This window comes from Bos taurus, chromosome 27, assembly GCF_002263795.3.
Source record: "Bos taurus isolate L1 Dominette 01449 registration number 42190680 breed Hereford chromosome 27, ARS-UCD2.0, whole genome shotgun sequence".
NCBI classification, from domain to species: Eukaryota; Metazoa; Chordata; class Mammalia; order Artiodactyla; family Bovidae; genus Bos; species Bos taurus.
The window spans coordinates 34,115,919-34,143,910 of NC_037354.1; the positions used below are offsets into that span (position 1 = coordinate 34,115,919).

The following is a 27,992-nucleotide window of genomic DNA, read 5'->3' on the forward strand; positions in this document are numbered from 1 at the left end:
CCAATGCAGGGGGCATGAGTTTGATCCTGGTTGGGGAACTAAGGTCCCACATGCCATATGGCTCAGCCAAAAGGTTTTTTAAAAAGCACAAATAACAGATTGGGGGTTAACAGAGGTGGATGGTTGGGGGTAACCAAAATGGGTGGAGGGAGTTGAGTGGTACAAACCTCCAGTTATAAAATAAATAAGTCCTGGGGATGGAGTGTATAGCATGGTGACTGTGGTTAAGGGCACTGTATTTGAAAGTTGCTAAAAGAGTTGATATTAAAAGTTATCATCTTATCACAAGAAAACAAATTGTAACTATGTAGCGTGGTGAGTGTTGCCTAGACAGTGATCATTTGCTGCTGCTGCTAAGTCGCTTCAGTCGCATCCGACTCTGTGCGACCCCAAAGACAGCAGCCCACCAGGCCCCTCCGTCCATGGGATTTTCCAGGCAAGAGTACTGGAGTGGGGTGCCATTGCCTTCTCCGTGATCATTTGCATTATATCCAAATATTGAATCATGTTGTACACCGGAAACAAATTTACTGTTTTTTTTTCATGAATATACTGTTGTATGTCTGTTATCTCTCTATAATACATACAAATAAACATATGTATATAATATATATATTTAATGTAGATATAATGGATATTAACAGCTTGTGTATTTACATGGGTGTGTTTATATCTAGTAAGACTTTCATTACTTGACCCTAAAATAAAACCTCTCAAAACGGTACCTCTCACAAAACACTTGATACATCTTGGCCACTAAAGAAACACAACTGTAGGCCGTGTCGGGGTGTGGTGCATATGAAGCAGGAGGTCTTAGAAGCAAAGGAGCTGTGTCTTGTGCGAACTGATGGTGGTGTGTATTGGGGAGGGGGTGTCCATGGGGATGGTTAAACCACTGGAGATCCTCCAGGGAGTGAAGCTGAAGGAAACAGGGCAATGCTTTCTGAGGCAGGGGCTGCAGGAGGAAGGGCCTGTGAACCCCCTTTTTACGGTAGGCGGCACAGGTACCCGTCTTAGCTTGAATCAGGTCCCTGGTGGGTGACCAGCATACCTGATAACGTCTTTCCCTCTCTCTGTCTAGTGATCTGCTGATGAGGGACAACCTGTTTGAAATAATAACCAGCTCCAGGACCTTCTACGTGCAGGTAAAAAGCTCCTCCCCCATCCCGAGAAGTCGGGGACTTTCCTTCTCTGTGGAGCGTGTACTTGCAGGCCTACCTTTCCCTTTGCTTTCTCTTTTATTTTGTTCGAAGTTTCTCGGCGGTAAATTTAGGCCCCTGGTAGTCAGTCAGTCCGGGTCCCATTTCATTCTAAACAGGATGTTTGCCCCAAGCTTCCCAACCATAAAATAATAAGAGTGGCCCGAGCCATCTCACTGGGGACTGTGAGCTTGTACCAGCTGCTCTCGGCTCCCAGGCGCCAGCTAAGCAGAGAAAAGGAGAACTGGTCAGTGGTTTCACTTCTCCCTTGGAGGGTATTTATAAGCCCCGGCTGTGTGGACGGCGCTGCGTGCGGAAGGACCAAAGCACAGAGGGCCCTGTGCGGGGACCAGGTGCATAGCCAGCTGCACAGAGAAAGCCACTGTGTGGGCGCTGCCGTTCAGCTCTCAGAAGCGTCTCCCCTCCACCCACGGCTTTGGAGTTCTCCCAGCTCCTCCTCAGATCATGGGAGCTGGAAAGGCAGATTTCCAGCCTCTAGCACGGCCTAGACTTTCAAGCCCTAGTCCCCACCCCGGCCCGCCTAGCGGTCAGTCCACAGACGGCATGTCCCCTGACTCCCCCGCCTTGCGATGATGCTGCCTTTCTAGTGCCAAGGCTGCTGTGGGGTGTGTTGGTTGAAATTTGGGGCCTCCCCGCACAACGTTTCTTAGGGCTTCCTGCATGCTCCCCACTAAATGCCCTCCCTTTCACGAGGTCGCCTCTCAGCCATTTCGTGAGCAGCTGCGCCCTCCGAACGGGTCCCCCTGGCTGAGCCCAGCAGACCTGCTGACAGCCGGAGGCATCTGTGGGTTCCATTCATTCAGATGAACACCCCGGGAAGAGCCCTGGAAAGTGCTGGGGCCTTCGAGCAGCCTCCGTGCTGTTCGGGGCCAAAGTCTGAGCTGTAGGTACAACAAGAACTTCCAGTTCCTGGATTTGACAGATATCTGTAGGTTCTTCTCAGAGTGCAGAGCGTTGCCTCGACCTGGGGACCCAACATTCAACAGAGCAGATCCTGAACCAGAGAGGGAGACAGTCAAGAAAACCAGCAATTAGAACAGTGTGATGAGGTGGGGGTCGGCGTGCTGGGGAGGTGAACACAGGTGACCTCTTAGGGCAGTGTAACTATTCCCGGGTGGTGCTAGTGGTAAAGAACACCCATCTGCCAATGAAAGAGACATGAGAGACAGGGGTTCGATCCCTGGGTCAGGAAGATCCCTGGAGGAGGGCATGGAAACCCACTCCAGTATTCTTGCCTGGAGAATCCCCATGGACAGAGGAGCTTGGCAGGCTACAGTCCATAGGGGTCGCAAAGAGTTGGCTGTGACTGAAGCGACTTAGCACGCAGGCAATAGTTCTGTGTGATACTGTAGTGGCAGATGTGTGAAATCGAATTTTACAGCAGAGTATTAACTTTTAATATATGCAAATTAAAAAAATAATTTAGACGGTTGGGTGATCCCAGTATGGCATGCAGAATATGACCAAAGAACCTATGTGTGTTAATTAAGCAACCTCACTCATGGAGGTGGTGGCGGGGGGGTGGGCAGTGGGGGTGGGAAGAAAGTGTGAGAAGGGCTGCCTTTAGAGTAAGTAGTGGTTGCTATGGGAACTCCTAAGAAGGGTACCTCCCCTAGTCTCAGGGAATTAAGGGAAGTTCCTGAAGGAAGATGGAGGAAAAGTGGCCCAGAGAGTTGTTCAGTTGCTGTCATGTCTGACTCTCCATGACCCCATGGACTGCAGCATGCCAGGCTTCCCTGTCCTCCACTATCTCCTGGAGTCTGCTCGAGTTCCATGTCCATTGAGTCGGTGAAGGTATCTAATCATCTCATCCTCTGTCGTCCCCTTCTCCTCCTGCCCTCAATCTTTCCCAGCATCAGAGTCTTTTCTAATGAGTTGGCTGTTCGCATCAGGTGGCCAAAGTATTGGCCCAGGGAGAGGGAACAGCAAGCAGCATATGAAAAAAAAAAAGCCTAGAGGTGAAAGAGGCTCAGGTGCTGGAAAGCTGATATAGAGGGTCCTTGTTAAAAAGCTGTATTTTATCCTGGAGGTTAGGCCCTTGGAGGTTAAGCTGGGGCAGTGACCCAGTCAGATCTGCCTCTTAAAAATCCCATTTGCACAATGGCGTAAGTTTCAGAGCCTTGTTTTCCTCATCTGTAAAGGGGAGATGATAGTCCTTGATCCTGGCCACTTCAACAGGACCCTGGACCCTGGCAATGAATGTCCTGGTTGGTGTGGTATAGTGGCTTGGCAGTGTAGGAGACAGATAAGAAAAGGGTGAGACAGGAGCCAGCAGAGCAGTTGGGAGGCTATTGTCATGGTTTCAGTGCGGGATAAGGAAGCCTGATATCGGATGGGTGAAGAAGAGTGGAAAAATTTGAAGAGTCCTTTCCAGGACTTTAAAGTTGATTGGATGTGTGATGAAGGGAGAGACGGGAGGTGAAGACCCTGAGGCTGGAGCCTCAGGGCGACTGATGGCAGCCTTCACTGCGGAGGACGGACACACGGAAGGAGGGGCTGTCGAGGGCAAAGGGAAGCTTGCTCAGGTGGTTGTGGTTCCTGCAAGATGTCCAAGGTGACCTGTTAGGACAGCCCCAGATGGATGGTGCCTGACATGGTGGTGGTGCTAAGTAAACATATGCCAGGTGAACGATGATGCCAGATGAGATCTAGGACAGAGCTTTGGGTGGAGATAGTGCTTGGGAAACATGAACTCAACCAAAAAGTGTTTAGAAGACACTGCATCGTTGGCAAGAGTGTCTGCACATTAACCAGAACCTTATCATGACTTCTGTTCTCCTTTTCCATCTGCTGTCACATTTCTAGGGTAAAAGAACCCTCACATGGCCCTGAATAAATAAATGAGGGACTGGGCAAATCTGGGTATAGCAGCAGACTCAGAAAGTTGGAGAAGAGTAGAGATTAAAACTCTTTAAGAATATGTATTTATTCATTTAAAGACAACCACCGTAAACTCATTTGTGTTATCACAAGTAACATTTCATGAAAAATAACTCTGTTTCTAAAACAGAGAAGCAACAGGAGTAGCATCTTTTTTTTTTTTTTGTATTTTTGCAAATCTCTTTAATGGCTGGCTTATTGGAAGACAGCAGGGTTCTCAGATCTGCTTCTGCATTCAGTCTGTGGCCATATGTTGTTTTGATGGAAGAGTATGAAGAAAATCTGGCCCCGCAGAGACATGTATTTGGAAAAAGGGGATATTTTAATCTCTCTTTCAGATGACTGTGGCCAGTTTTGCCCTTTGAATGGATCATACGTGGCAGGGCTGTATCTGAAGGTGGGATTTGCTCCTGGAGAGAGGGTAGGGGTTATTAGTTGTTGGAAAGGAGGGCTGCAGAGGTTGGGAATAGAATGAAGAAGGGGCTGCCTAAAAATTCTGGGCAGTTGCAACAGAAGTAACCAGTAATATATATTGGAAGTCTCTTATTTTTTATTTTTGACTGTGGCATGAGGATCTTAGGTCCCTGAGCAGGGGATTGAACCTGTGCCCCCTGCAGTGGAAACCACTGGCCCACCAAAGGAGGTTCTAGAAGCCTTTTATTGATGACCTGTTAGAATTCAGTGCTTAAAACCATTGCATCTGTTGTGATGCTGATAGCAGATCCTCAATCAAAGCTCATCAGACTGCAATAAAAACCACAGTCTGCAGTGATTCATTTAATACCCTTTGTTCCTCTCGCCTCAAAAACTGCCCTCAAGGACAGAAACCCTACTTTTTCTTTTGAACCAAGCACCAGAAGTGTAGCACACACTTAAGCAGACCGGTAAGAGATGAAGGTATAAGCTTGGCACTTCCCTTCCTGTTCTACTGAGTTTTCAGCCTTTTTTTTCAGTCTCAGTAATTCACCATGGGGTGGGTGGATTTCAGCTCTGGTTTTTACCTCTGGTTCATGAAACTGCCTTTGTGATGTGGTTTTAAGATATTTTTGAGTTTCTGATGAAAGCTAAGCACAGGCTTTTCATAAAAGATAGATTATACGCATATACTGTAATCTTCACATACAGTTTTGGAGGTTTCACTGAATTTCTGTCGCCCGTGGAGTCCAGTTCTTAAAACTACTAATAGAGATTTTAACTGTGAGCTCAATAACATAATATTCTATTTCTTCTCAGGTGGGATCAATATCTGCCTTTCTATTTGAAAAATATTTTAAGCACTAGAATAATGTTTATCCAGAGAAAAGCAATATCTCAAAGGCAAGTTGAAATATAAGACAATTTTACTTTAAATGTCCAAACAAACTATAGACATAGAGAGGAACATTTATGAATAACATTATTTATAATAGAAATAATGATCAATATCTTTTCAAACAACCCAAGGAATCTGAGAGAGACTTCAAGACATATAGAAATATGTACAGAAATCCTTAGGAAGGCTGAAAAGAATACCACAGAAAACAGGTAGGCAGTGAAGACCTGGTCAGCTTCCCATCTGTAAACCATTTTATGGAGTTGATAAATAAGTATATTAAGAAAAAGTGTGTTATCTTATTTGATCCCAACAGTTTGATCCCTTTAGAATTATATGCAGTTTGAATATGAAGAAAATGAAAAAAAAAGTTGTAGGGGAGAAAGCCACGAAATATATTTATAATATTGGAATTTAAGGCTTCATTTGAGTCCCTCATATAATAATAATAACAACAGTGGTAACTAATATGAAGCCCTTTCTGTGTACCAGGCACTTTCAAACTGCTTTGGCTCAATGAGTTCATCTAATTTTTCCTAGTAGTTCTACCTGTGGAACAAGTCAGCTAGCCCTGCTGTACATAAAATGCCTTCTGGAAGAATCTTGGAGACTGTGTCCTGGTTCTTTTTTTGGACTCAGGATGGGTTTCTTTTTCTGGTTGTCCAGTAACTGGGAAAAGTCCCAGGGAAAGAGGGAGCAGGTAGATTTGCGTGAGAACGTCCTTCCACTGGGGCGCCCTTGCTGCCTCTCTTTGGCCCAGCGCGCTGGGGTGTGAAACTGCTCCCCTTGTAAGTGTCCTGCACACATCTAACCAGGGAGGGTTGGTTTGGCGTGACAGGAAGGGGTAGGCGGACAAGTTTGAGGGTTTTAAAAAAATCAGTTGTGTATTACCTTGGTGTGTAATGCAAAGAGAAAGAAACATTTTAGGGGTGGGGAGAATGAGGGGTGTATGTGGAAACTTTTGCAGGGCCAGCCTGTGATTGCACTCACGTGTGCCCAGGCACGCAAGTGCATGCTGGTAATTTGGGGTGACTCTACCCGAGGAAAGAGCAGGGAGACAAAGAGAGGGGAACAAATGTGAGTTTCTGGATGTCAGGCCTTCAGTCTTGGTCCCAACCCTGTGCCCGATACCTGATGCCACGTGCCACACTGGGTAAGGCCTCAGTAAACGTTTGCCAGGATCACTTGAGCCCGACCTGGTAACGCTGGAAGGCACTCAGAATTCCTGGGGCTCCAACCTGCTGTGGATTCTCCTTTCTTCACAGAGCCGCTGCTGCCCCCTTCTGGCGTTGCTCTGTATTTCTCTGGGGGAGTCTTTGGGCTACACTGAGCATTTTGCAGGATCTCAATTCCCCAACCAGGGATTGAACCCTCACCCTCAGCAGTGGAAGTACGGAGTCCTAACCACTGGACCACCAGGGGATTCCCAGGGCAAGAACTTTCCAAGGGCTCAGCAGTGCGGTACGCATTGGTGAGCCGAGTGCTGCAAGTCTAGCAACTGTGGAGGCCTAGGTGGGACTCCGGACAGACCCAGATCGTTTGTATTTTGAGAGAGGCCCTGTTCCTAGAGAAGCTGCCTCTCTGGGAGATTTTGCAGAGGATTTGGTTTCAGTGGGACTGGAGCTGGAAGTGGGATTATTTGTTCGGATAGCTATAGTAAAACAGAAAGATGACTGCTTTGGGTATCTGGGGAGTGGAATCAAAACCAGCCCTAAACTCTGGGCTCTGGTTTTCTGAACCTCATTTGACTTTTCTGTATAACAGGAGGTAGGGCCAGGCCGATCTTGTTCAACAGGGGGTGAGGGACTTCACCTCTAAGCTCTCCCTCTCTCATGACCACTGTCCACTTTATTGATAAGGTGACAGAGACAACTTTGCTGGGGGAAAACAAATATCCTCAGAGGTCTGAAAGCCACTTGGATGATCTCTGAGATCCCCTCCCGTTCCAATGGTGTGGTTTTCTGAACTTTGAATTGAGTTTCAGATGTGAAAGCTGAAGTCACAGTGCGTTCATGGCTCTGTAAGTGCCTTGGGTGTTTTGCAGGCGGACAGTCCGGAAGACATGCACAGCTGGATTAAGGAGATCGGGGCAGCTGTCCAGGCCCTCAAGTGCCACCCCAGGGTAAGTCACTTCCTTCCTGCTCACAGTCACTGTCAGCCTTGCGATGAGTTGTCCCGAGTGGGCGGGTTCTGGTGATGTAGGCAAGCAGCCCGGAGCCCAGATGCAGCAGAAGCTCCAAGCTGTCTTGTTTGTTTTTCTCTTTCCACTGATCTGGGTACAAATTTTTATTTCTGTTCAGTCGTTGGAGGAGGTGAGGTAGAGTTGGATAGAGAACCAGGGCTTCTGATGTGTCCTACACATCTCCCTGCCAGGCAGTCCTTGACACCTGCGGAGTGAATGCTGCCGCTGGACATAGTTGATCTCTGTGGACGTGTATCTCTGGGCCTGTGAGGAGGTGATCCTGGGCGGAGGGCCTCTTCCTGGGCCTTTGGGACGAATATTGTCAGGAAACCTTTTACTTTTCTTTTTTTCCCCCTCCCTCTTTTATTTTCCACAGGAGATGTCCTTTTCTCGGTCCATTTCTTTGACCCGCCCCGGAAGCTCCAGCCTCTCAGGGGGGCCCAACTCTATCTTGTGCAGAGGGCGGGCACCTGGGGAGGAGAGAAAGACCCTCTGCAAAGCCCCCTCCCTGGCCTCCTCTTGGCAGCCCTGGACACCCGTCCCCCAGGCCGGGGAAAAGCTGCTTCCCACCGAAGAGACTGCTGAGGACTCTTTGTTCACGCCTCGACTTGGGGAGAGCAGTACGTCTGCGGTGCTGCCCAGCTCCCGGATAAGACACCGATCGGAACCCCAGCACCCCAAGGAGAAGCCATTTGTGTTCAACCTCGATGACGAAAATATACGGACCTCTGATGTGTGATGAGGCGCGGTGCCTGGCAGGGAGGGGGTGGGCTCAGTTAAGGGGCCGTGACTCAGTGTCTCCATCTGATGCAGGACAATCCGAGACCTTCCTGGCACTTGCATCCCTGTGGAGTGGGAATCCAGCTGACTTTTTAAAGAAAATGAATGCAGTGTTTTTCATTTAGGAAGGTCACTAGGTTAGACCTCTAGGCTTGCTCAGTGTGCCTCTTGCTCGACTCTTCCACAGTCCACCTGGTGAGAGGAGGTTGGAAGTCCAGTTTCATTCCTAACCAATTTTTAGTTCCTTGTCTTTGTCTTAGCTTCTTCCCTTTGTTTTCAGGCCAGGCACAGAACCTTGAGGCCAGTCATCTGGTCTTATCTTGTTCTTATACATTGGCGGAAGTTTGACTGTGAAGTGGGAGAGTGGTAACTAACCCAACTGAAAGGGTAGAGGGGGTGGTGGTGGTTAGGGGGGTGGGGGACCCAGGCTCCAGCTTGGTCAGGATACTTTCTAAGGGACAGTCTTAAAATCTGGGGGCTTGTGGGAGGCCCCAAATGTCAACCAGGGAGATTCCCCCACTCCAGGGGACTGCCATAAGGGAAGAAATAGGGGCCTTTTGAAGATATGGGGGAATAATTCAACCCTAGTGCATCAGCCAATTTTGAGAATTACTCTTTTCTCTTTGAGATGTTCTTTGACCCCGAATACTGTCGCCATGAGAGACAGACCTGCCCGCCCCATTTCTGTGTCAGACCCTTAGGATGGGCTTATCAGTGTTCAGTGTTGAGAACAAAACAGATATTGCCCTTGACATGGTGTTAACTGAAATGCGTGGATGGTTGATGAGTGTATGGTAATTCACTTGTGTGATCCATCAGATCTCTATCTTAGAGTTTGAGAGTTGCTGTAAAGCAGATGCCAGGAAGAGATGGAATTTAGTTCACCCAGCTAAAATGCTTTGATTCATGTTTTCCCTACAGAGGAAAAAGTCTCTTTTAGCAAAGACAGATTATCTCGGGTCCTGGCCTCTCAACTCTTCTTTCATGGGCTGATACTAGTCTAGTTTTCAGTGCTGTACATGTATACCTGGCAGATTAGATTTCTTTCTGTTCTTTGTGTCGCCTTTTGGATGATGCCTTGTGTCTGTACTTGCATGATGACACCTCATCATCTGATGAGGTTCTGTGTGCTTAACACCGAGGAGATAACAAAGATAGCCTTGAGAGATATTTATATTTTTAACAAAAATAGAAACTGTGCATAGAAACATTGATTTAGAGGCTCTGCATTGCTGGCTAGAGATTTCCCAGGTAGAAGAGCATAGATTGTATTTCCCATCCTGTATTTTAGGATGTACCTTCTTCCATTTGTCAAGAGATGCTATTTCCAGGTTCCTGGAGGAATCTGTCTGTCCAGCTTATGTGGTGAACTGCTACCAGGGTTCCCTAAAGGGAGGGAATTTGACTCATTTCTGTCTATAACTTTGTATCAGCTAGATCAGTTAATTTTTGTCTTTAAATTAAAAGTTAACAAGTATAGCAGGAGACTAAGAGAAGCATTTTTACCTAAGTCAGTCCCTTCCCCACGATGTTCACATCCAACTGCAGCAAAAAACATGTAGTCAGAAAATCCTTAGTGGCTTGAGGGAAATCTGTTTCTTTCAGGCAGGGTAGTTTCCTTGTCAGGTTGTGAACTTTTCTTGACTGAACCTACTTTAGAGATAAGCTTCACTTAAATTGTTTGGCTCACTGGTCCTGGTTTGAAAAAGGAAATCTACCCTGAATTTCACTCTCTTTCTCTTTATTCTGCAGCCTCTTGTATACTTTTGTCTTAAAAACCCCTTGTTTGGGGCTTATTTATTTATGAGTAATCAGGTGACAACATATTTCAAGTCACCTGATTTCAAGAAGCCATTCCCAATTCTTCAAGTTCTTTGTCTCAGGTTTCATCTTCAAAGTTCCCACAAGAAAATTCTTTGGCTAGGTCAAAGAAAGTGCACAGAGATATGGAACTATAAAAATAAATTAGGAACTTTTGAGATCTCTTATACATTCCCTGACTCATGGAAAGATGTCATCTCTTGATGTGTCAGATGTGAAAATCTACCGATTTCCTCCTCTCTTTTCAGTAAGCTCTCTGCTAGATTACTACAGCTAAATTAATTGGCCGTTACAGTAAGCTGATCTGTTTCTTAGTAAGAGCTGTTTTGAGAATGTATTAAATTAAACATACTTATAAATCCAGATTGTATTACCATGATAGAGGGAAAACAAGGATTCTAGTTGGCAGATACTTGGGAATTCCAAGTTAGAATGTTGTTAATGTAGCTCCAATACCAGATAAATATAATTATCTTCAGTGAAGCCTAGAGGCATGCTCCTTGCCAAATCTCATTTCAGAATTCCTTTTGTGTCCATTGTTTCTTAGCCTCTGGTTAATTTCACATCATACCTTTTAACGTCACTACACGTGTGAGCCAAAGATGGTGCATATACGACCAAAGTGTTTGGTTTGAAATGTGAAAAGTGGAACCAAACGGGAAAAACAGGGCAGGATCGGTTAGTAGTTAAGTGCATAAAGGCTCTGGAATAAGTCTTGTTTCTTTAAAAAAAGGAACCAAAAAAGGTACTGCATTTTTGTGTGTGTATGGGATAAAAGCATTTTCTGAGTTGCTGTTTTTCATAAGATTTTAGATGTGGTCTTCACCCACTGTGTCTAACAGTTTCAGGTTCTTGAAAGTTAAGGATTTGCTAGCTCAGAGTCAGCTGATGGCTGGTGAACTTAGAATGGCCTTTTGCATTCTGTGAGATGACAGTCTTACTAAGATGTCGTGAAAACAGAAGAGGCACACATTGGTTTCTGAATAGAATGCTGGGCTCCCAGAGAGTCCAACTTCGTAGTTCACTTGAAGCAGAAGGTAGTGTTTTGGTTTTTCTTACCTCCCCTCCCCCACAATGTAATTGTGGTCTGTATGGACTAAAAGGATCCAATACATAAGTGGCAGATTCAGTAGCTGAACTGTGAGATTTGATATGTTTGTTTTCACTGTTAACCAGATAGACATAAGGAGGTAGTAACTAGTGTTTTGGAAATTGAGTTTCCCAAATTAGCTTTGTTTATGAGCTTCCAACATGTCAGAAATAGTTTCTACCAGCCATCGCTTTCTTTTCCCTTACTTCCTTTTTCTCTCTGTGTTATTGCCTGCAGTAGTGAATTACAGTCACTCATGCCTGGTAGAGTTTGAATAAAGCGAATATTTGGCCAAAAACCATACTGTTTGACCCCTTACCTGCTGTTCCAGAAGGTGTGGTATGATCCTGTGTTTTGAACCAGTCTGTTTCAGCTGAAATGCACTGACTTGCAGGCTGAGCTGAGTGCATGGAAACTCTTAAGCTTCTCATTTTATGTGATCTCCTAATTGGTATGTAGCAAAAATAATTTTCTAAAACTGTTTTGTTGCTTGTTTTGTAATAAAACCACGTGAAATACTGAAATATGGTGCATGTTTTCCTAACGCTGACCGTCTGTCAGTGGGTGGGTGATGTGTCTTGTCAGTCTAACCCCGTTCTGGGTGTTACTGGTTTCATGAGGTGGGTCCCTGGGAGGGCGGGGGAGGGGGGGGGCGTCGGGGAAGGGCCGAGGACATGTCTCCATCTCCTGGGACTGGACGGGATGGGTTGAAAGGGGGGTTACAGGGCGTGTGTGGAAAGGGCTGCCAGGCTCTGCCCCTTAAAGTCAGGGGCTGGCGAAGGCAGCACTCCAGTCCGGAGACTGCTGCTCATCTGAGAGGGTCCAGAGGGAAGGTGGGAGGCGAGTAGGATGGCCAGACCCCTGCAGCGGCCTGCCGGGCTCGGACCCTTCGTTCTGCTGTGGCTGCTGCTACCCGCGCCAAGTGGGCGCGGGGTCCAGGCCGGACGGGCCTGGCCCGTGCCGCGCTGCCCAGCGGCCTGCGAACCCACGCGCTGCCCCCCGCTGCCCCGGTGCTCGGTGGGGACCGCGCCGGTGCTCGACCGCTGCGGGTGCTGCCGGGTCTGCGCCGCGGCCGAGGGCGAGGCTTGCGGCGGGCCGCTGGGCCGGCCGTGCGCCCCGGGACTGCAGTGCCTCGCGCCGCGCGCGCCCCGGCTCCTCGGCGGCCGCCCGCTGGGCACCTGCGGCTGCCCGGCGGCGGGGGCGACAGTGTGCGGCAGCGACGGGCGGACCTACCGCAGCCTGTGCGCGCTCCGCGCCGAGAACCGCGCCGCGCGCCTCCGTGGTGCGCTCCCGGCAGTGCCGGTGCAGAAGGGGGACTGTGGGGACCCAGGTGAGCCGCGGGCGCGCTCTCGGCGCCCCCTTCTCGCTTCTTTAACCAGTGAGTTCCCGTCGCGGGGTTTGCAGCCGGCTCCTCCCGGCTGCTTTGCCAAAGGGAGTCAGTGCCTCCGAGCTCCCGATTTTATTCCCTCCTTAAGTGTGGCGGCTCAGGGGTAAAGAATTCTCCTGCCAATGCAGGAGACGCAAGAGATGAGGGTTCGATCCCTGGGTGGGGAAGATCCCCTGGAGGAGGGCATGGCAACCCACTCCAGTGTTCTTGTCTGGAGAATCCCATGGACAGAGGAGGCCTGGTGGGCTACAGCCAATGGGGTAGCAAAGAGTCGGACACGACTGAGCACGCATGCTCCTGAAGTTTGGTGTCTGCTTACCGGCTCCCATGTGGTTGCTCCCCAATTTCCTCCCCATAGCTGTTGACCACCGTCTTCCCTTTTAAGTAATTTCCCAATCAGGATGACAGGTCTGGTCTCCTCAAGGTGTATCCTCATGGGGGAGACGGTAGAGAGGAAAGGGAGGGAAACGGGAGAGAGGACGGGAGATTTAAGAGGTGATACTCCATGCGGCCAGGCAGCCAGGGTCCTACTCCTCCAACCCCTGCCCCAAGAATAAAGCATCTCTTCGCAGGGACCGGAAGTGCAGGCTGGCTCAGGAACAAGTTCAACTTCATCGCCTCAGTGGTGGAGAAGGTGGCCCCGTCCGTGGTCCATTTACAGCTGTTCCGCAGGTAAAAGGGGTCTGAGGAGGAAGCTAGAATCCTGGGCTAAGTTTCCTGAGAGCCTCTCTGCTCCATCCGCCCCCCCCTCCCCGCCCCCACTCCCACCGCATCCGCCCTTCCAGCATCAGTTAGTTCTCCCAGCATCACTCAGTCTTAAAAACCGCCCTGAGAAAATCAAGGGGCTCAAAGACCTTGTATAATCTGTTGGTCGTTTCGCCAAAAAGCCCTAGTCATAAGGATTCCTACTTGCAAACCTGAGCTATTTCTCTCCCTCAGACAAATTCGAGGTCAAATGCAAGAGCCAGGAGGCTTCTCGATGGTGATCTTGCCTGGCATCTTCTGCATGAAAGGAATCCCAGACCCAGAGGGCAAGAGAAACTTGTCATATGTCAGTTCTAGGCCAGTTCGGAGTGGAAAATAGGCAGGGACCAGACTTCTCTGGCTCCCTCCTTTCTTGGGTGCTGGATAAAGTGGCACTAGATCCACTTTTGCCCCCAGGATTGGGTTTAGTCGCTGAGTCGTGTCTGACTCTTTTGCGACCCCATGCCGGGCTCCTCTGCCTGTGGGATTTCTCAGGCAAGAATATTGGAGTGGGTTGTCATTTCCTTCTCCACGATTAGGTTAGTCCTCTTTGAAGCAGAGGACAGCTACTTTGAGCAGCAAGACGGGGGCATTCCTGGAAAAGGAGAATTGGAATCAGCTCTCAGTCCTGTTCCTAAGGGATGGCCAGGGCACTGAACACACAGAGTCCGGTTAACGTGGAGAGAATGGAAACAGGGAGAAGTACAATGTCTGAGGAAGCTAGAGTGAGAGAATGTTTGATAAACGCCAGGTTTCTCGTGCTTCCAGATTACAGCGGATGCCCTGATTTGCCTGCCCTTGGCTTATGCTATTGTCTTGCTGAGACAGGTCACCTCTCGGCAGTGAGGATGTTCCTGTGTCCAGTGCCTCTGGGTTCATAGTGTCTGAGGATGGGCTCATTGTTACCAACGCCCACGTCCTCACTAACCAGCAGCGGATCCAGGTGGAGCTGCAGAGTGGGGTCCAGTATGAAGCCACCGTCAAGGACGTTGACCATAAACTGGATCTTGCCCTGATCAAGATTGAGCCAAATGTGAGTCTGCGTATTTGGGGATTTTCATCAACTTGCTGGTCTTTTCTTCCCCACCCGATCACACATCTTTTCTTCTTGCTATATGTTTCCTTCGTCTCCCACCCCTGTTCTCTTTCTTTCTGTTCGTCACTCCTTTTTTTTTATTTTTTCCCATGCCCATCTGTCCATCCCTAGCAATTTCTATTAACTACACAGCTGTCTTTTTTTCTCCTTCAGTTCCTTCTCCAACAGAGCCTGCTTCTGGGAAACTTATTTCTCTGCTGTCTTAGAACACCAGACATGACTGTAGTGGATTCCAAGCTGCTAAGATGTGCTTTGAGTTCCTTCTATGCAAAGTGGTCCACATCCCGGCAGTACTGACATCATCTGAGAAGTGTTTAGACAACTCAGATCGACTGAATCAGAACCTGCCTTTTCTTTTTTTATTTTATTCACCTCTATAATCCTATGGTACTATGCTCTCTTTTATTTTCTTTCTCTTTAGTTTTTTTTTTTTTTAATTTTATTTTATTTTTAAACTTTACAAGTTGTATTAGTTTTGCCTGCGGCAAAGTCAATCAGCTATTTGTGTACGTACATCCCCTCCATCAGGAGCCTCCCTCCCACTCCCTCCACCGTCTCACCCCTCTAGGTCATCACAGAGCACCGAGCTGAGCTCCCAGTGCTATGCCACAGCTTCCCACTAGCTCTCTCTTTCACACATGGCGGTGTGTATGTGTCAGAGCTGCTCTCCTGATTCGTTCCACCCTCTCCTTCCCACCCTGTGTCCACATGTCCATTCGCTACGTCTGTGAGAACCTACCTCTTCGTATGATTCCCAAGAGGTTCATGTGCACAGTTAAAGAGAAAGACTGCTTTGGGTGACCTCCTTTCTGTTCATGGCTTGTTAACTTTGCAAACTTGTGAGCTGGATTCGGGCTGAGTAAACTGCTAACATCGGTTTATATTTCATCAATTAACTTCACTTTGTTTACTTATCATTTCTACAAGCAGTGATTGTATATTTTAGAGATCGTCTGATCATCTTAACAAGTGAGAGTCTGGTGTAGTCGGAGTGTAAGGAAGAAGCCTCAGGCAGTTGTAGAACCGAGGTGTGTGGTCGATTCTTAGATTCTGGGTGCTAAAATGGTAGTGCCCGTGTCATTTATATGTTATACACAAACGCTGATTGAGTCCATTCTTGATTTATCCATCTCATCCCTCCTCACCCACATACAGGCTGACCTCCCTGTATTGCTGCTGGGAAAGTCATCTGACCTGCGAGCTGGCGAGTTCGTGGTGGCCTTGGGGAGCCCGTTTTCACTGCAGAACACAGTGACGGCAGGAATTGTCAGCACCACCCAGCGAGGGGGCAAAGAGCTTGGGCTGAAGGATTCAGACATGGATTATATCCAGACGGATGCCATAATTAATGTAAGTCACGGGGGTGGCTGTCCTCAGCCTGTAAGATGCAGTGGCCAGTAAGATCTCACCGGCAATGCAGTGAGAAGAACACTTCAGGGTACCTTTGTTTCCCTTCGGCCTTTCAGGGATGTCCAGAGATCAGGTCTACCCTCGTGGGAGGGCTGGAGTGCCATGCTGTTAGAGGTCAGCCTGTGAGATGTGATAACTGGCATCCACGATACTGGATGGTCTCTTAGGGTCTGTCACAGAGGTCACCACTGCCATAGGAAGTGGTGGTCCCCTTGCTGTTGTTCTTTTTTTTAATTTTAAGATATTCGTTTATTTGTTTATTTATTTATCTATCTGTCTGAGTCTTAGTTGTGGCCCTTGGGATCTAGTTGGGGCATGTGGAGTCTAGTTCCCTGACGAGGGATGGAACTGGGCCCTCCTGCCTTGGTAGTGCAGAGTCTTAGCCTCTGGACCACCAGGGAAGTCCCCTCTCCCTATCGTTCTTTACCTGCACTGATTTCGGAATTGATGATGATGCAGCTTGCCTTTGCCTGCCCTGCGGGAACAGGGGCTCACTAGAGCAGGCTGCTTTTGATAAACCTCTTTAGGGACTATGTAGATGTGACCAGGAAAAAAGTACTGATGGCTTTTTCCAATTCTGTCTTCAGCACGGGAATTCTGGGGGGCCTCTAGTGAACTTGGTAAGTAGCCACTTTATTTGTTGCCTCACACCTCTTCCTGGCTTTCAGAGACTTGACATTTCATGGTGCAGATGGCCATGTTGCTCCTGTGTGGAGACGTGTGGTCTGGTGCTTTTCTATTACTGCACCGTAAGTGAAGAGTTAGGACAATTTCAGATCTACGATGGGTTTGTCATCCTGGTGTGTGAGCTCATCCAGTTGAGGGTGCCAGAGTTTCCTTCACACCTACTTACATCTCTTCCACGTGTTCTCTGCTTTCCTTGGGTACTTAACAAAAGTCCTGGGTACTAAACCCAAATTATGTCAAACGACCACTGTACTGTGGAATGTATATCCCTGATGACCTCCTGCTTCCACATGTGAAGAACTAACTCTCACCCCAAAATGCTAATTTAGTATTGACCTGCGTAGAGACGATAAAGGCATCAACAACATTGCTCTCTCATGTATTTAATTCTTAAATTTTAATCAACATCCCTGGTGGCAATGCCAGGGTTTCCAGTTGCTCAAATACATGTGGCAACGTGAGAGGCCAGTGCTGTCTGAAACACAGCCTGTGACCGTGGCCTCTGAGTCCCTTTGAGTGGGTCGTTTTTGGTTCCTCTTTACATGCTACATTTGCTTGTAGGAGGATGCCTTGGGTGTGAAATCACTGAGCACTTTTTACTTATAACATTGCACGTGGTTTGGGGCCTGCTTTTTCCAGTAGACAATGAATTTACTAGAGCGGAGATGAAATGCTGAATTTCAAGTCACACTCCAGACCTATTGAATTATAATCTGTATTTCAGTGTGATAGGAAGTCTTTTTTTTTTTTTCTCCTGCCCATTACGTAACAAAAGCTAAGGGATGATGAAATTCAGAAAAAGTATTTCCCACTTCATAATTTATGTTTAGGGGAGCTTTGTTCCTAAGGTCAATTTGCTGAATCTTCTGAATAGTTTCATTGAAGTGTGACTGAAAGTCAACAGCTTTTTGCCTTTTCCATGTTTATTTTTAGTCTCATTTAAGGAATGGAAAGGCATATATTCCTTATCCTCATATCTGTGTTGAAATATAAACTGTGGCTCACTTTGAAAAATCAATGTAATTTGAGCAAGAAAAAAAAAAGTGAGCTCAGGATTAAAACCCCAAACTCCTCAGCAGGAATCTGTACTGGAGTAGGCCCCCTCTGTAACCCGCCACACTGCTGGTCCTCTAAGATGCCACCTGCTGCTCCACCCTAAGCATCCCTAAGCTCTCTCCTTCCTTTGCCTGTTCAGTCTGCACAGCTGGGCAGCTGAGCGATGTCCCCTCCTTTGGCAGGATGGTGATGTGATTGGCATAAACACACTGAAGGTGACTGCAGGAATCTCCTTTGCAATTCCCTCGGATCGCATTCGGCAGTTCTTGGCCGAATTCCATGAGCGCCAGCTGAAAGGTAAGGGGAGTTGGTTCGGACTTTTCTTCCCCTCCAGGCTTCCTGGTGACTCAGATAGTAAAGAATATGCCTGCAATGCAAGAAACCCAGCTTTGATCCCTGGGTCAGGGAAGATTCTTGCCTGGAGAATTCCATGGACAGAGGAGTCTGGCGGGCTACAGTCCATAGGGTTGCCAAGAACTGGATGTGACTGAGCAACTAAGGCTCTTGAGAAACCTATATGTAGGTCAGGAAGCAACAGTTAGAACTGGACATGGAACAACAGACTGGTTCCAAATAGGAAAAGGAGTGCGTCAAGTATTGTCACCCTGCTTATTTAACTTATATGCAGAGTTCATCATGAGAAATGCTGGGCTGGAAGAAGCACAAGCTGGAATCAAGATTGCTGGGAGAAATATCAATAACCTCAGATATGCAGATGACACCACCCTTATGGTAGAAAGTAAAGTGGAACTAAACAGCCTCTTGATGAAAGTGAAAGAGGAGAGTGAAAAAGTTGGCTTCAGTTCAGTTCAGTCACTCAGTCGTGTCCGACTCTTTGTGACCCCATGAATCGCAGCACACCAGGCCTCCCTGTCCATCACCAACTCCTGGAGTTCACTCAAACTCATGTCCATCGAGTCAGTGATGCCATCCCACCATCTCATCCTCTGTGGTCCCCTTCTCCTCTTGCCCCCAATCCCTCCTAGCATCAGTCTTTTCCAATGAGTCAACTCTTCGCATGAGGTGGCCAAAGTACTGGAGTTTCAGCTTTAGCATCATTCTTTCCAAAGAACACCCAGGACTGATCTCCTTTAGAATGGACTGGTTAGATCTCCGTCCAAAGTGCAACATTCAGAAAACAAAGATCATGGCATCTGGTCCCATCGCTTCTTGGGAAATAGATGGGGAAACAGTGGAAACAGTGGCTGACTTTATTTTTTGGGGCTCCAAAATCATTGCAGATGGTGATTGCAGCCATAAAATTAAAAGACGCTTACTCCTTAGAAGGAAAGTTATGACCAACCTAGACAGCATATTCAAAAGCAGAGATGTTACCTTGCCAACAAAGGTCTGTCTATTCAAGGCTATGGTTTTTCCAGTGGTCATGTATGGATGTGAGAGTTGGACTGTGAAGAAAGCTGAGCACCAAAGAATCGATGCTTTTGAACTGTGGTGTTGGAGAAGACTCTTGAGAGTCCCTTGGACTACAAGGAGATCCAACCAGTCCATCCTAATGGATATCAGTCCTGGGTGTTCATTGGAAGGACTGATGCTGAAGCTGAAACTCCAATACTTTGGCCACCTCATGCGAAGACTTGACTCATTGGAAAAGACTCTGATGCTGGGAGGGATTGGGGGCAGGAGGAGAAGGGGACGACAGAGGATGAGATGGCTGGATGGCATCACCAATTCTATGGACATGAGTTTGGGTGAACTCTGGGTGTTGGTGATGGACAGGGAGGCCTGGCGTGCTGTGATTCATGGGGTTACAAAGAGTCGGACACGACTGAGAGACTGAACTGAGCAACTAACACTTTCACTTTTCACCTTTTTCTTCCCCCCAGTGCTTTTCAGGAGCCCTCAAAGGCCTTACCTGTGGTGGAGACACTCCTTTGAGTACTGCAGAAGAGAGAGTCATGTTTCATGTTAGACCCGACTCCGATCACAGTGGGGCCAGGCAGCAATACTGGGGGCCAGGCACAAGGCCTGGCATGAGGTGTACCCAGAAATATTCGGATTGAATTGCTGTGGAAAGGAAAGCCTGGGGCTGGAGGTGGGGCGGTGAGCCTGCGCTAATGACGAAGGTTCTCTGAAGCACGTTTGTCTTGGCTGACAGCCTGAGAGGGCAGTTATAATTGGAAGGAATATTCTGTGACTCCGGGTCTTTTAAGCTCTGCCAAAAGGAGAGAGGTCTTGTTGTCAGTAACACATTATAATTTTCCTTTCCAGGAAAGGCTCTCTCACAGAAGAAATATCTGGGTCTGCGCATGCTACCCCTCACAATGAAGTAAGCACAGGCTTGACTATGTCTGGGTTGTATTTCAGAAGCAAAAGTTACAGATAGAGAGTCTGAACGGGGAAGGTAGAGGATGTGGTCAGCAGTGGATGAATCACCTACCACTTGTCATGGAGTCGGTGACCGCGTCTGCCGGCACCAACGCACTGTACTTTCCACGGGACTCTTTCACTTGTGGCTGTATTTTTTTAATTTACTTTCCTTTTGGCTGCACCACGTGGCACATGGGAACTTTGTTCCCCGACCAGGGATTGAACCTGTCCCCCTTGCAGTGGAAATTCAGAGTCTTAACCACTGGACAGTCAGGGAAGTCACACTAGGGCCACACTTTATAACGTCCAGTGGTTCTAGGCTTTGGCACCGAGAATCAGGGGAAGAATGACTGTGGCCCTGTGACCAGCTAGATGGTGTCCTTGTCCCCTGGGTGTGAGCCTTGGGCAGAGCAGAGAGTCCCCGATGAGAGCTAGGGGTGGGCCAGAGCTAGTTCACTGTGCTTCCTAACCTCCTGGGGAAACTCTTGTCTCTCTTCCTAGTCTGCTTCAAGAAATGAAAAGGCAAGATCCAGAATTCCCTGACGTGGCTTCTGGGGTTTTTGTACATGAGGTGATTCAAGGAACAGCTGCTGAAAGGTAAGAGCAGTGCAGGCCCCAGCCCAGGCTCCTCCCTTCTCACTAGATGTGTCCCGTGGTAAACGTGTGTAGGATCCAGGGTCCTGTCCCGTACTGTGGGCTCCACCTGCAGAGGCTACTGAACACCTGAGGGGTGTGACTGACTGCATTTTACGTTTTCTGCATGCTTGCATGCTAAGTCGCTTCAGTCCTCTCCGGCTCTTTATGACCCTGCGGACTGCAGTCCACCAGGCCCCTCTGTCCATGGGATTCTCCAGGCAAGAATACTGGAGTAGGTTGCCATTTCCTTCTCCAGGAGATCTTCCCAAGCCAGGGATCAAACTTGCTTCTCTTAAGGTCTCCTGCATTGGCAGGTAGGTTCTTTACCTCTAGCCACCTGGGTAACCCCATTTTGCATTTTACTTAATTTTAATTGATAATTGAATTAAAACAAAACAGAACAGAAGCAATGTAAAATGTTTTCCCATGAAGCATACCTTTTTTTGTTGTTGTTCTGGGAAGATTGCATTTTACTTTAATAACTGCACTGTGGAAGAAATTATCATCAGGTATACGCTGTTTCTCAGAGAAGGAAATGGCACCCCACTCCAGTACTCTTGCCTGGAAAATCCCATGGACAGAAGAGCCTGGAAGGCTGCAGTCCATGGGGTTGCTGAGGGTCAGACACGACTAAGCGACTTCACTTTCACTTTTCACTTTCATGCATTGGAGAAAGAAATGGCAACCCACTCCAGTGTTCTTGCCTGGAGAATCCCAGGGACGGGGGAGCCTGGTAGGTTGCTGTCTATGGGGTCGCACAGAGTCGGACACGACTGAAGCAACTTAGCAGCATATGCTGTTTCTAGAAGATTTCAAAGAGTGTAAAATATGTATAATAATTATTAAAATATGACATGTTAAAATGATATTTTATATATACAGCTAAGACATTAAAGTACATTTTTATATGTTAGTTCCATCTGTTTAAAAATTAGAGAAAAACTTTTTTTTAATGTGGCTACCAGTCCACATAAATTTAAACTAATTTTGCTAGAATTGCCAAATCTACTCTTTTGCTACCTTACTTAATAAGAATCAGAAGAATCTGGAGGGTTAGGAGTTTAGGAACATATTCTAGGTACTTTGAAATCCTGGATGACACTAATCAATTCTCTGACACTATCAGAGGCCAGCACTAAACAAGTACATAAAGTGAATAAAGCAAAGGCTAGAGACATTTTGAGAGATTTCCAGTAACTACTGAGAGAAAAGATGACTCGGTCTACAGTTATTCTCCTGGTCTCTCTCTTATGCTTCTTGCATATCCTTCCCTCACCATTTTTGTTTTTTTAAGGGCTCAACAGTCTGCTTAGATTATGTTAACTCTTTTCATAGGGCAAGAATCTATAGGGTACTAACTGTTCAGAACAGCTAAGTGTTAGGCTTCCAGTTACTATATTTGACTTGCCATTGGCTTTTCTAGGCTTTCTGGGTCCCTGCCCCCACTTATTTTTAACTTCTGGTTCAAGGCCAAAGCTATTTCTTTCAGCTCTTCAGTCCTTGCTCCTCAAAATTTGGTCTGTAGACCAGCAACAATGGCATTAGCCAGAGCTTTTTAGAATGACAGGAGTACCGCTGGAAAAGAATTTGAAAAAGAATAGATACGTGTCTAGGCGTAACTGAATCACTTTGCTGTACACCAAAACTAACACAACATACTCCAATATAAAATAAAAAGTTTAGAAAGAATCAGAATCTGCTTTTTAAATAAGATCTTCAGGGGATTCAGGTGCACGTTACACGGTGGGAATTGCTGCTGCCTTGAAGTCTCTGATAAACTGGAAATCTTCCTGGTGTCACCCACTTATAATAGTGATTACACTTCCGGTAATAACAGCTGGCATTTATCAACCACTTACTGTGTCAGGCATCATTTAAAGGGTCTGAGGGCCTAGAGGAGCTATCCCACATTGAAGGTCAGGAAGGGCGGCGGTGAGGAGATACCCCTCGTCCAGGGTAAGGAGCAATGGCTGCGCTTTGCTGGAGCAGCCGTGAAGAGATACCCCAGGCCCAAGGTAAGAGAAACCCAAGTAAGACGGTAGGCATTGCAAGAGAGCATCAGAGGGCAAACACACTGAAACCATACTCACAGAAAACTAGTCAATTTAATCACACTAGGACCACAGCCTTGTCTAACTCAATGAAACCAAGCCATGCCCATGGGGCAACCCAAGACGGGTGGGTCATGGTGGAGAGGTCTGACAGAATGTGGTCCACTGGAGAAGGGAATGGCAAACCACTTCAGTATTCTTGCCTTGAGAACCCCATGAACAGTATGAAAAGGCAAAATGATAGGATACTGAAAGAGGAACTCCCCAGGTCAGTAGGTGCCCAATATGCTACTGGAGATCAGTGGAGAAATAACTCCAGAAAGATGAAGGGATGGAGCCAAAGCAAAAACAATACCCAGCTGTGGATGTGACTGGTGATAGAAGCAAGGTCCGATGCTGTAAAGAGCAATATTGCATAGGAACCTGGAATGTCAGGTCCATGAATCAAGGCAAATTGGAAGTGGTCAAACAAGAGATGGCAAGAGGGAACATCGACATTCTAGGAATCAGCGAACTGAAATGGACTGGAATGGGTGAATTTAACTCAGATGACCATTATGTCTACTACTGTGGGCAGGAATCCCTCAGAAGAAATGGAGTGGCCATCATGGTCAACAAAAGAGTCCGAAATGCAGTACTTGGATGCAGTCTCAAAAACAACAGAATGATCTCTGTTCATTTGTAAGGCAAACCATTCAATATTACAGTAATCTATGTAAAACTATGTAAATATGTAAAACTATGCCCCAACCAGTAACGCTGAAGAAGCTGAAGTTGAACGGTTCTATGAAGACCTACAAGACCTTTTAGAACTAACACCCAAAAAAGATGTCCTTTTCATTATAGGGGACTGGAATGCAAAAGTAGGAAGTCAAGAAACACCTGGAGTAACAGGCAAATTTGGCCTTGGAATACGGAATGAAGCAGGGCAAAGACTGATAGAGTTTTGCCAAGAAAATGCACTGGTCATAGCAAACACCCTCTTCCAACAACACAAGAGAAGACTCTATACATGGACATCACCAGATGGTCAACACTGAAATCAGATTGATTATATTCTTTGCAGCCAAAGATGGAGAAGCTCTATACAGTCAGCAAAAACAAGACCAGGAGCTGACTGTGGCTCAGACCATGAACTCCTTATGACCAAATTCAGACTTAAATTGAAGAAAGTAGGGAAAACCACTAGACCATTCAGGTATGACCTAAATCGAATCCCTTATGATTATACAGTGGAAGTGAGAAATAGATTTAAGGGCCTAGATCTGATAGATAGAGTGCCTGATGAACTATGGAATGAGGTTCGTGACATTGTACAGGAGACAGGGATCAAGACCATCCCTATGGAAAAGAAATGCAAAAAAGCAAAATGGCTGTCTGGGGAGGCCTTACAAATAGCTGTGAAAAGAAGAGAAGTGAAAAGCAAAGGAGAAAAGAAAGATATAAGCATCTGAATGCAGAGTTCCAAAGAATAGCAAGAAGAGATAAGAAAGCCTTCTTCAGTGATCAATGCAAAGAAATAGAGGAAAACAACAGAATGGGAAAGTCTAGGGATCTCTTCAAGAAAATCAGAGATACCAAAGGAACATTTCATGCAAAGATGAGCTCGATAAAGGACAGAAATGGTATGGACCTAACAGAAGAAGATATTAAGAAGAGATGGCAAGAATACACAAAGAACTATACAAAAAAGATCTTCACGACCCAGATAATCACGATGGTGTGATCACTGACCTAGAGCCAGACATCCTGGAATGTGAAGTCAAGTGGGCCTTAGAAAGCATCACTACGAACAAAGCTAGTGGAGGTGATAGAATTCCAGTTGAGCTATTTCAAATCCTGAAAGATGATGCTGTGAAAGTGCTGCACTCAATATGCCAGCAAATTTGGAAAACTCAGCAGTGGCCACAGGACTGGAGAAGGTCAGTTTTCATTCCAATCCCAAAGAAAGGCAATGCCAAAAAATGCTCAAACTACCGCACAATTGCACTCATCTCACACGCTAGTAAAGTAATGCTCAAAATTCTCCAAGCCAGGCTTCAGCAATATGTGAACCGTGAACTTCTTGATGTTCAGGCTGGTTTTAGAAAAGGCAGAGGAACCAGAGATCAAATTGCCAACATCTGCTGGATCATAGAAAAAGCAAGAGAGTTCCAAAAAACATCTATTTCTGCTTTATTGACTATGCGAAAGCCTTTGACTGTGTGGATCACAAGAAACTGTGGAAAATTCTGAAAGAGATGGGAATACCAGACCACTTGATCTGCCTCTTGAGAAATTTGTATGCAGGTCAGGAAGCAACAGTTAGAACTGGATATGGAACAACAGACTGGTTCCAAATAGGAAAAGGAGTTCGTCAAGGCTGTATATTGTCATCCTGTTTATTTAACTTATATGCAGAGTACATCATGAGAAACTCTGGACTGGAAGAAACACAAAGTGGAATCAAGATCAAGATTGCCGGGAGAAATATCAATAACCTCAGATATGCAGATGACACCACCCTTATGGCAGAAAGTGAAGAGGAACTCAAAAGCTTCTTGATGAAAGTGAAAGTGGAGAGTGAAAAAGTTGGCTTAAAGCTCAACATTCAGAAAACAAAGATCATGGCATCCGGTCCCATCACTTCATGGGAAATAGATGGGGAAACAGTGTCAGACTTTATCTGGGGGGGCTCCAAAATCACTGCAGATGGTGACTGCAGCCATGAAATTAAAAGACGCTTACTCCTTGGAAGGAAAGTTATGACCAACCTAGATAGCATATTCAAAAGCAGAGACATTACTTTGCCAACAAAGGTTCGTCTAGTCAAGGCTATGGTTTTTCCTGTGGTCATGTATGGATGTGAGAGTTGGACTGTGAAGAAGGCTGAGTGCTGAAGAATTGATGTTTTTGCACTGTGGTGTTGGAGAAGACTCTTGAGAGTCCCTTGGACTGCAAGGAGATCCAACCAGTCCATTCTAAAGGAGATTAGCCCTGGGATTTCTTTGGAAGGAATGATGCTAAAGCTGAAAGTCCAGTACTTTGGCCACCTCATGTGAGGAGTTGACTCATTGGAAAAGACTCTGATGCTGGGAGGGACTGGGGGCAGGAAGAGAAGGGGACGACAGAGGATGAGATGGCTGGATGGCATCACTGACTCGATGGACGTGAGTCTCAGTGAACTCCGGGAGTTGGTGATGGACAGGGAGGCCTGGTGTGCTGCGATTCATGGGGTCTCAAAGAGTCGGACACGACTGAGTGACTGATCTGATCTGATCTGATGTACTTGTTCAAGCCCCCAGTAATTTGGGGATATAGGTGTTATTTTACAGAGGCAGCAAATGGGGTGCAGAGGTTAATGACCTTGGAAGTTACATACTGTGTCAGTCAGAAGGCAGGGATGTGGGACCTGGCTTGGCCCCTGGATTATCTTACTCTTGCGGCTGCTGTTATTGTTTCTGAGAGACAGAGTGACTGGCAAGAAGATGGGTTTTCAAGTCTGAAACATCCAGGATGAAATCCTGCTTTAGCTTCTTACAAGCTGATAGTCATGGGGGAAGCTCTCTTATTTGTCTGAGCCCCACTTCCCCATATTTGATGCATAGTTTGCATCCAGTAATACTTAACAGATTTCTTTTTCTACTTACAGAACTATTGTGAATTAACTTCTTTCTTTGTGCACCATACCAGGCACCAACCCCTCCACCTACACACTGCCCCCACCTCGCTCCCCCCTCCCCGCCCCCCCCCACCCTGCAACTGCCCTTGTTCTCAAGGTTTTCTCTGCTTTTAGCTCTACCCTTGAACTTCTCTTCATAGGCACTTCCTTTAAATTTCTCTTTTCTTTTTTTAAAATAAACTCCACATACTCTGATAATCCTCCCACATTATCATTTCTTCCCTGGGCTTCTTAGCTTCCCATTCCTCACTCTTTTTACTTCTGTACCTGGCGGCTTATGAGATCTCAGTTCCCTGACCAGGGGTCTAATAACCTGCCCCCCTGGCAGTGAAAGCACAGAGTCCTAACCACTGGACTGCCAGGGAATCCCACCAATGCACCCCCCTCCCCAATTCCCTCAAATGGTGTCTCCTGTGGTCATTTGACTTCAAGCCTGTTTTTGACTTTAAGACAGATCGTCCACATGGCTATATATTTACTGTACTGTTTTATATCTGGAACTAGTTTTGTTTCTAGAACATATATTCTATGTGAAACAAATATGTTGGAGGCTGAAAATAATCACAACTTTGAGGGAAAGAAGCCTTAAATATTTAGAGCTTGGAGCTTCGTGATTGGTTTTTGACTTTCTGGAAATTGCTTCTGTAGTACAGCTCAGCATACCCTCCAGGTCCATAAACTGTAGGTGAAGGTGGGGCAGGTAAGTGGGCTGTCAACACCCCACTGATCAGAGTGTAATTGTCTGGAAAAATATGTATTGCTTGGGCTTTTCACGTTTATTGGTAAGGTTGAGGGTATGTTTCAGGTTAAGTGAGGTCAGGGATTAACAGAAAAGAAAAGCTCAACTTGCTATTTCAAACCAAATCTAACATATGGGAGGGGCAAATTTCATACATATGATTCTGGTGGAATATGAATTTTAGAAAGGTGAGTAGGGTTGTTGTTCTCCAGTGATTCTGTAGCATATACTAGAACAGCCCCCATATTTGGAAGTGAAAAGTGAAAGTGAAGTCACTCAGTTGTGTCCAACTCTTGCAACCCCATGGACGAACCTGCCAGGCTCTTCCAAAAATGGATTTTCCAGGTAAGAATTACTGAAGTGGGTTGCCATTTCCTTAGGATCTTCCAACCCAGGGATAGAACCCAGGTCTCCTGCATTGCAGGCAGACTCCTTACCATCTGAGCCACCAGGGAAGTGGCATATTTGGAAGGATGGAGGCTATTTCTGGTTCCCTGGTTTGCATGCTTAATGTCAGCACGATAGTAGTGCCTTAAGAGACAGACATTAAATTCTAGATGGGGGTTAAGTCAAACTCTTACAGTTTCATGGTCCTTTTTTCTCCCCTCCCAGCTCTGGGTTGAAAGACCACGATGTAATTGTCAGCATAAACGGACTGCCTGTCACCACGACAACCGATGTGATTGAAGCTGTTAAGGCCAATGATTCACTTTCCCTCCTGGTTCGTCGGAAAAGTCAAACTTTGATCCTGACAGTCACACCTGAGATAATCAATTAAAAGCCTTGCTTTAAAGATAAATTATCATCTAACAAAACCAAAGCTACATTACCTGGTTTGTATTGAGGATGTGCCAGTGATGGCAAGGGGTTTTAAGATCTCTTTCTTTTGAAGAAAAATGTGTGCTTTTAAAA

General features: G+C 46.6%; 2 protein-coding genes across 5 annotated transcripts in view; both read left to right on the plus strand.

The window, feature by feature from the left end:
* The window catches only part of PLEKHA2 (pleckstrin homology domain containing A2), an 81,464-nt gene extending 69,655 nt beyond the window's left edge, over positions 1-11,809 (plus strand). For all 4 annotated transcript variants that reach the window (NM_001427892.1, NM_001035383.2, NM_001427890.1 and 1 more), the window contains 3 exons: positions 1,082-1,145; positions 7,457-7,534; positions 7,971-11,809. In NM_001427892.1, coding sequence (NP_001414821.1) covers positions 1,082-1,145; positions 7,457-7,534; positions 7,971-8,333 — 505 coding nt within the window. In that variant the 3' untranslated portion in view covers positions 8,334-11,809. The remainder of the gene's footprint in view (positions 1-1,081; positions 1,146-7,456; positions 7,535-7,970) is intronic.
* Positions 11,810-12,134: 325 nt separating this feature from the next.
* On the plus strand, positions 12,135-27,900 carry HTRA4 (HtrA serine peptidase 4). Its single transcript, NM_001272014.1, has 9 exons — positions 12,135-12,615; positions 13,245-13,344; positions 14,245-14,449; positions 15,668-15,862; positions 16,510-16,542; positions 17,848-17,962; positions 19,895-19,952; positions 20,495-20,590; positions 27,693-27,900. Exons 1-9 carry the CDS (start codon positions 12,135-12,137, stop codon positions 27,856-27,858), a joined length of 1,449 nt encoding a protein of 482 aa, NP_001258943.1. The 3' UTR covers positions 27,859-27,900.
* The last annotated feature ends 92 nt before the right edge of the window (positions 27,901-27,992 follow it).

Bases quoted from the DNA above. Each gene is read 5' to 3' on its own strand.
- HTRA4 (NM_001272014.1), top strand. From the start codon at position 12,135: ATGGCCAGACCCCTGCAGCGGCCTGCCGGGCTCGGACCCTTCGTTCTG. The intron at 15,863-16,509 runs GTAAGTCACGGG...TTCTGTCTTCAG, and splicing joins AGACGGATGCCATAATTAAT to CACGGGAATTCTGGGGGGCC. The intron at 17,963-19,894 runs GTAAGGGGAGTT...TTTCCTTTCCAG, and splicing joins CCATGAGCGCCAGCTGAAAG to GAAAGGCTCTCTCACAGAAG.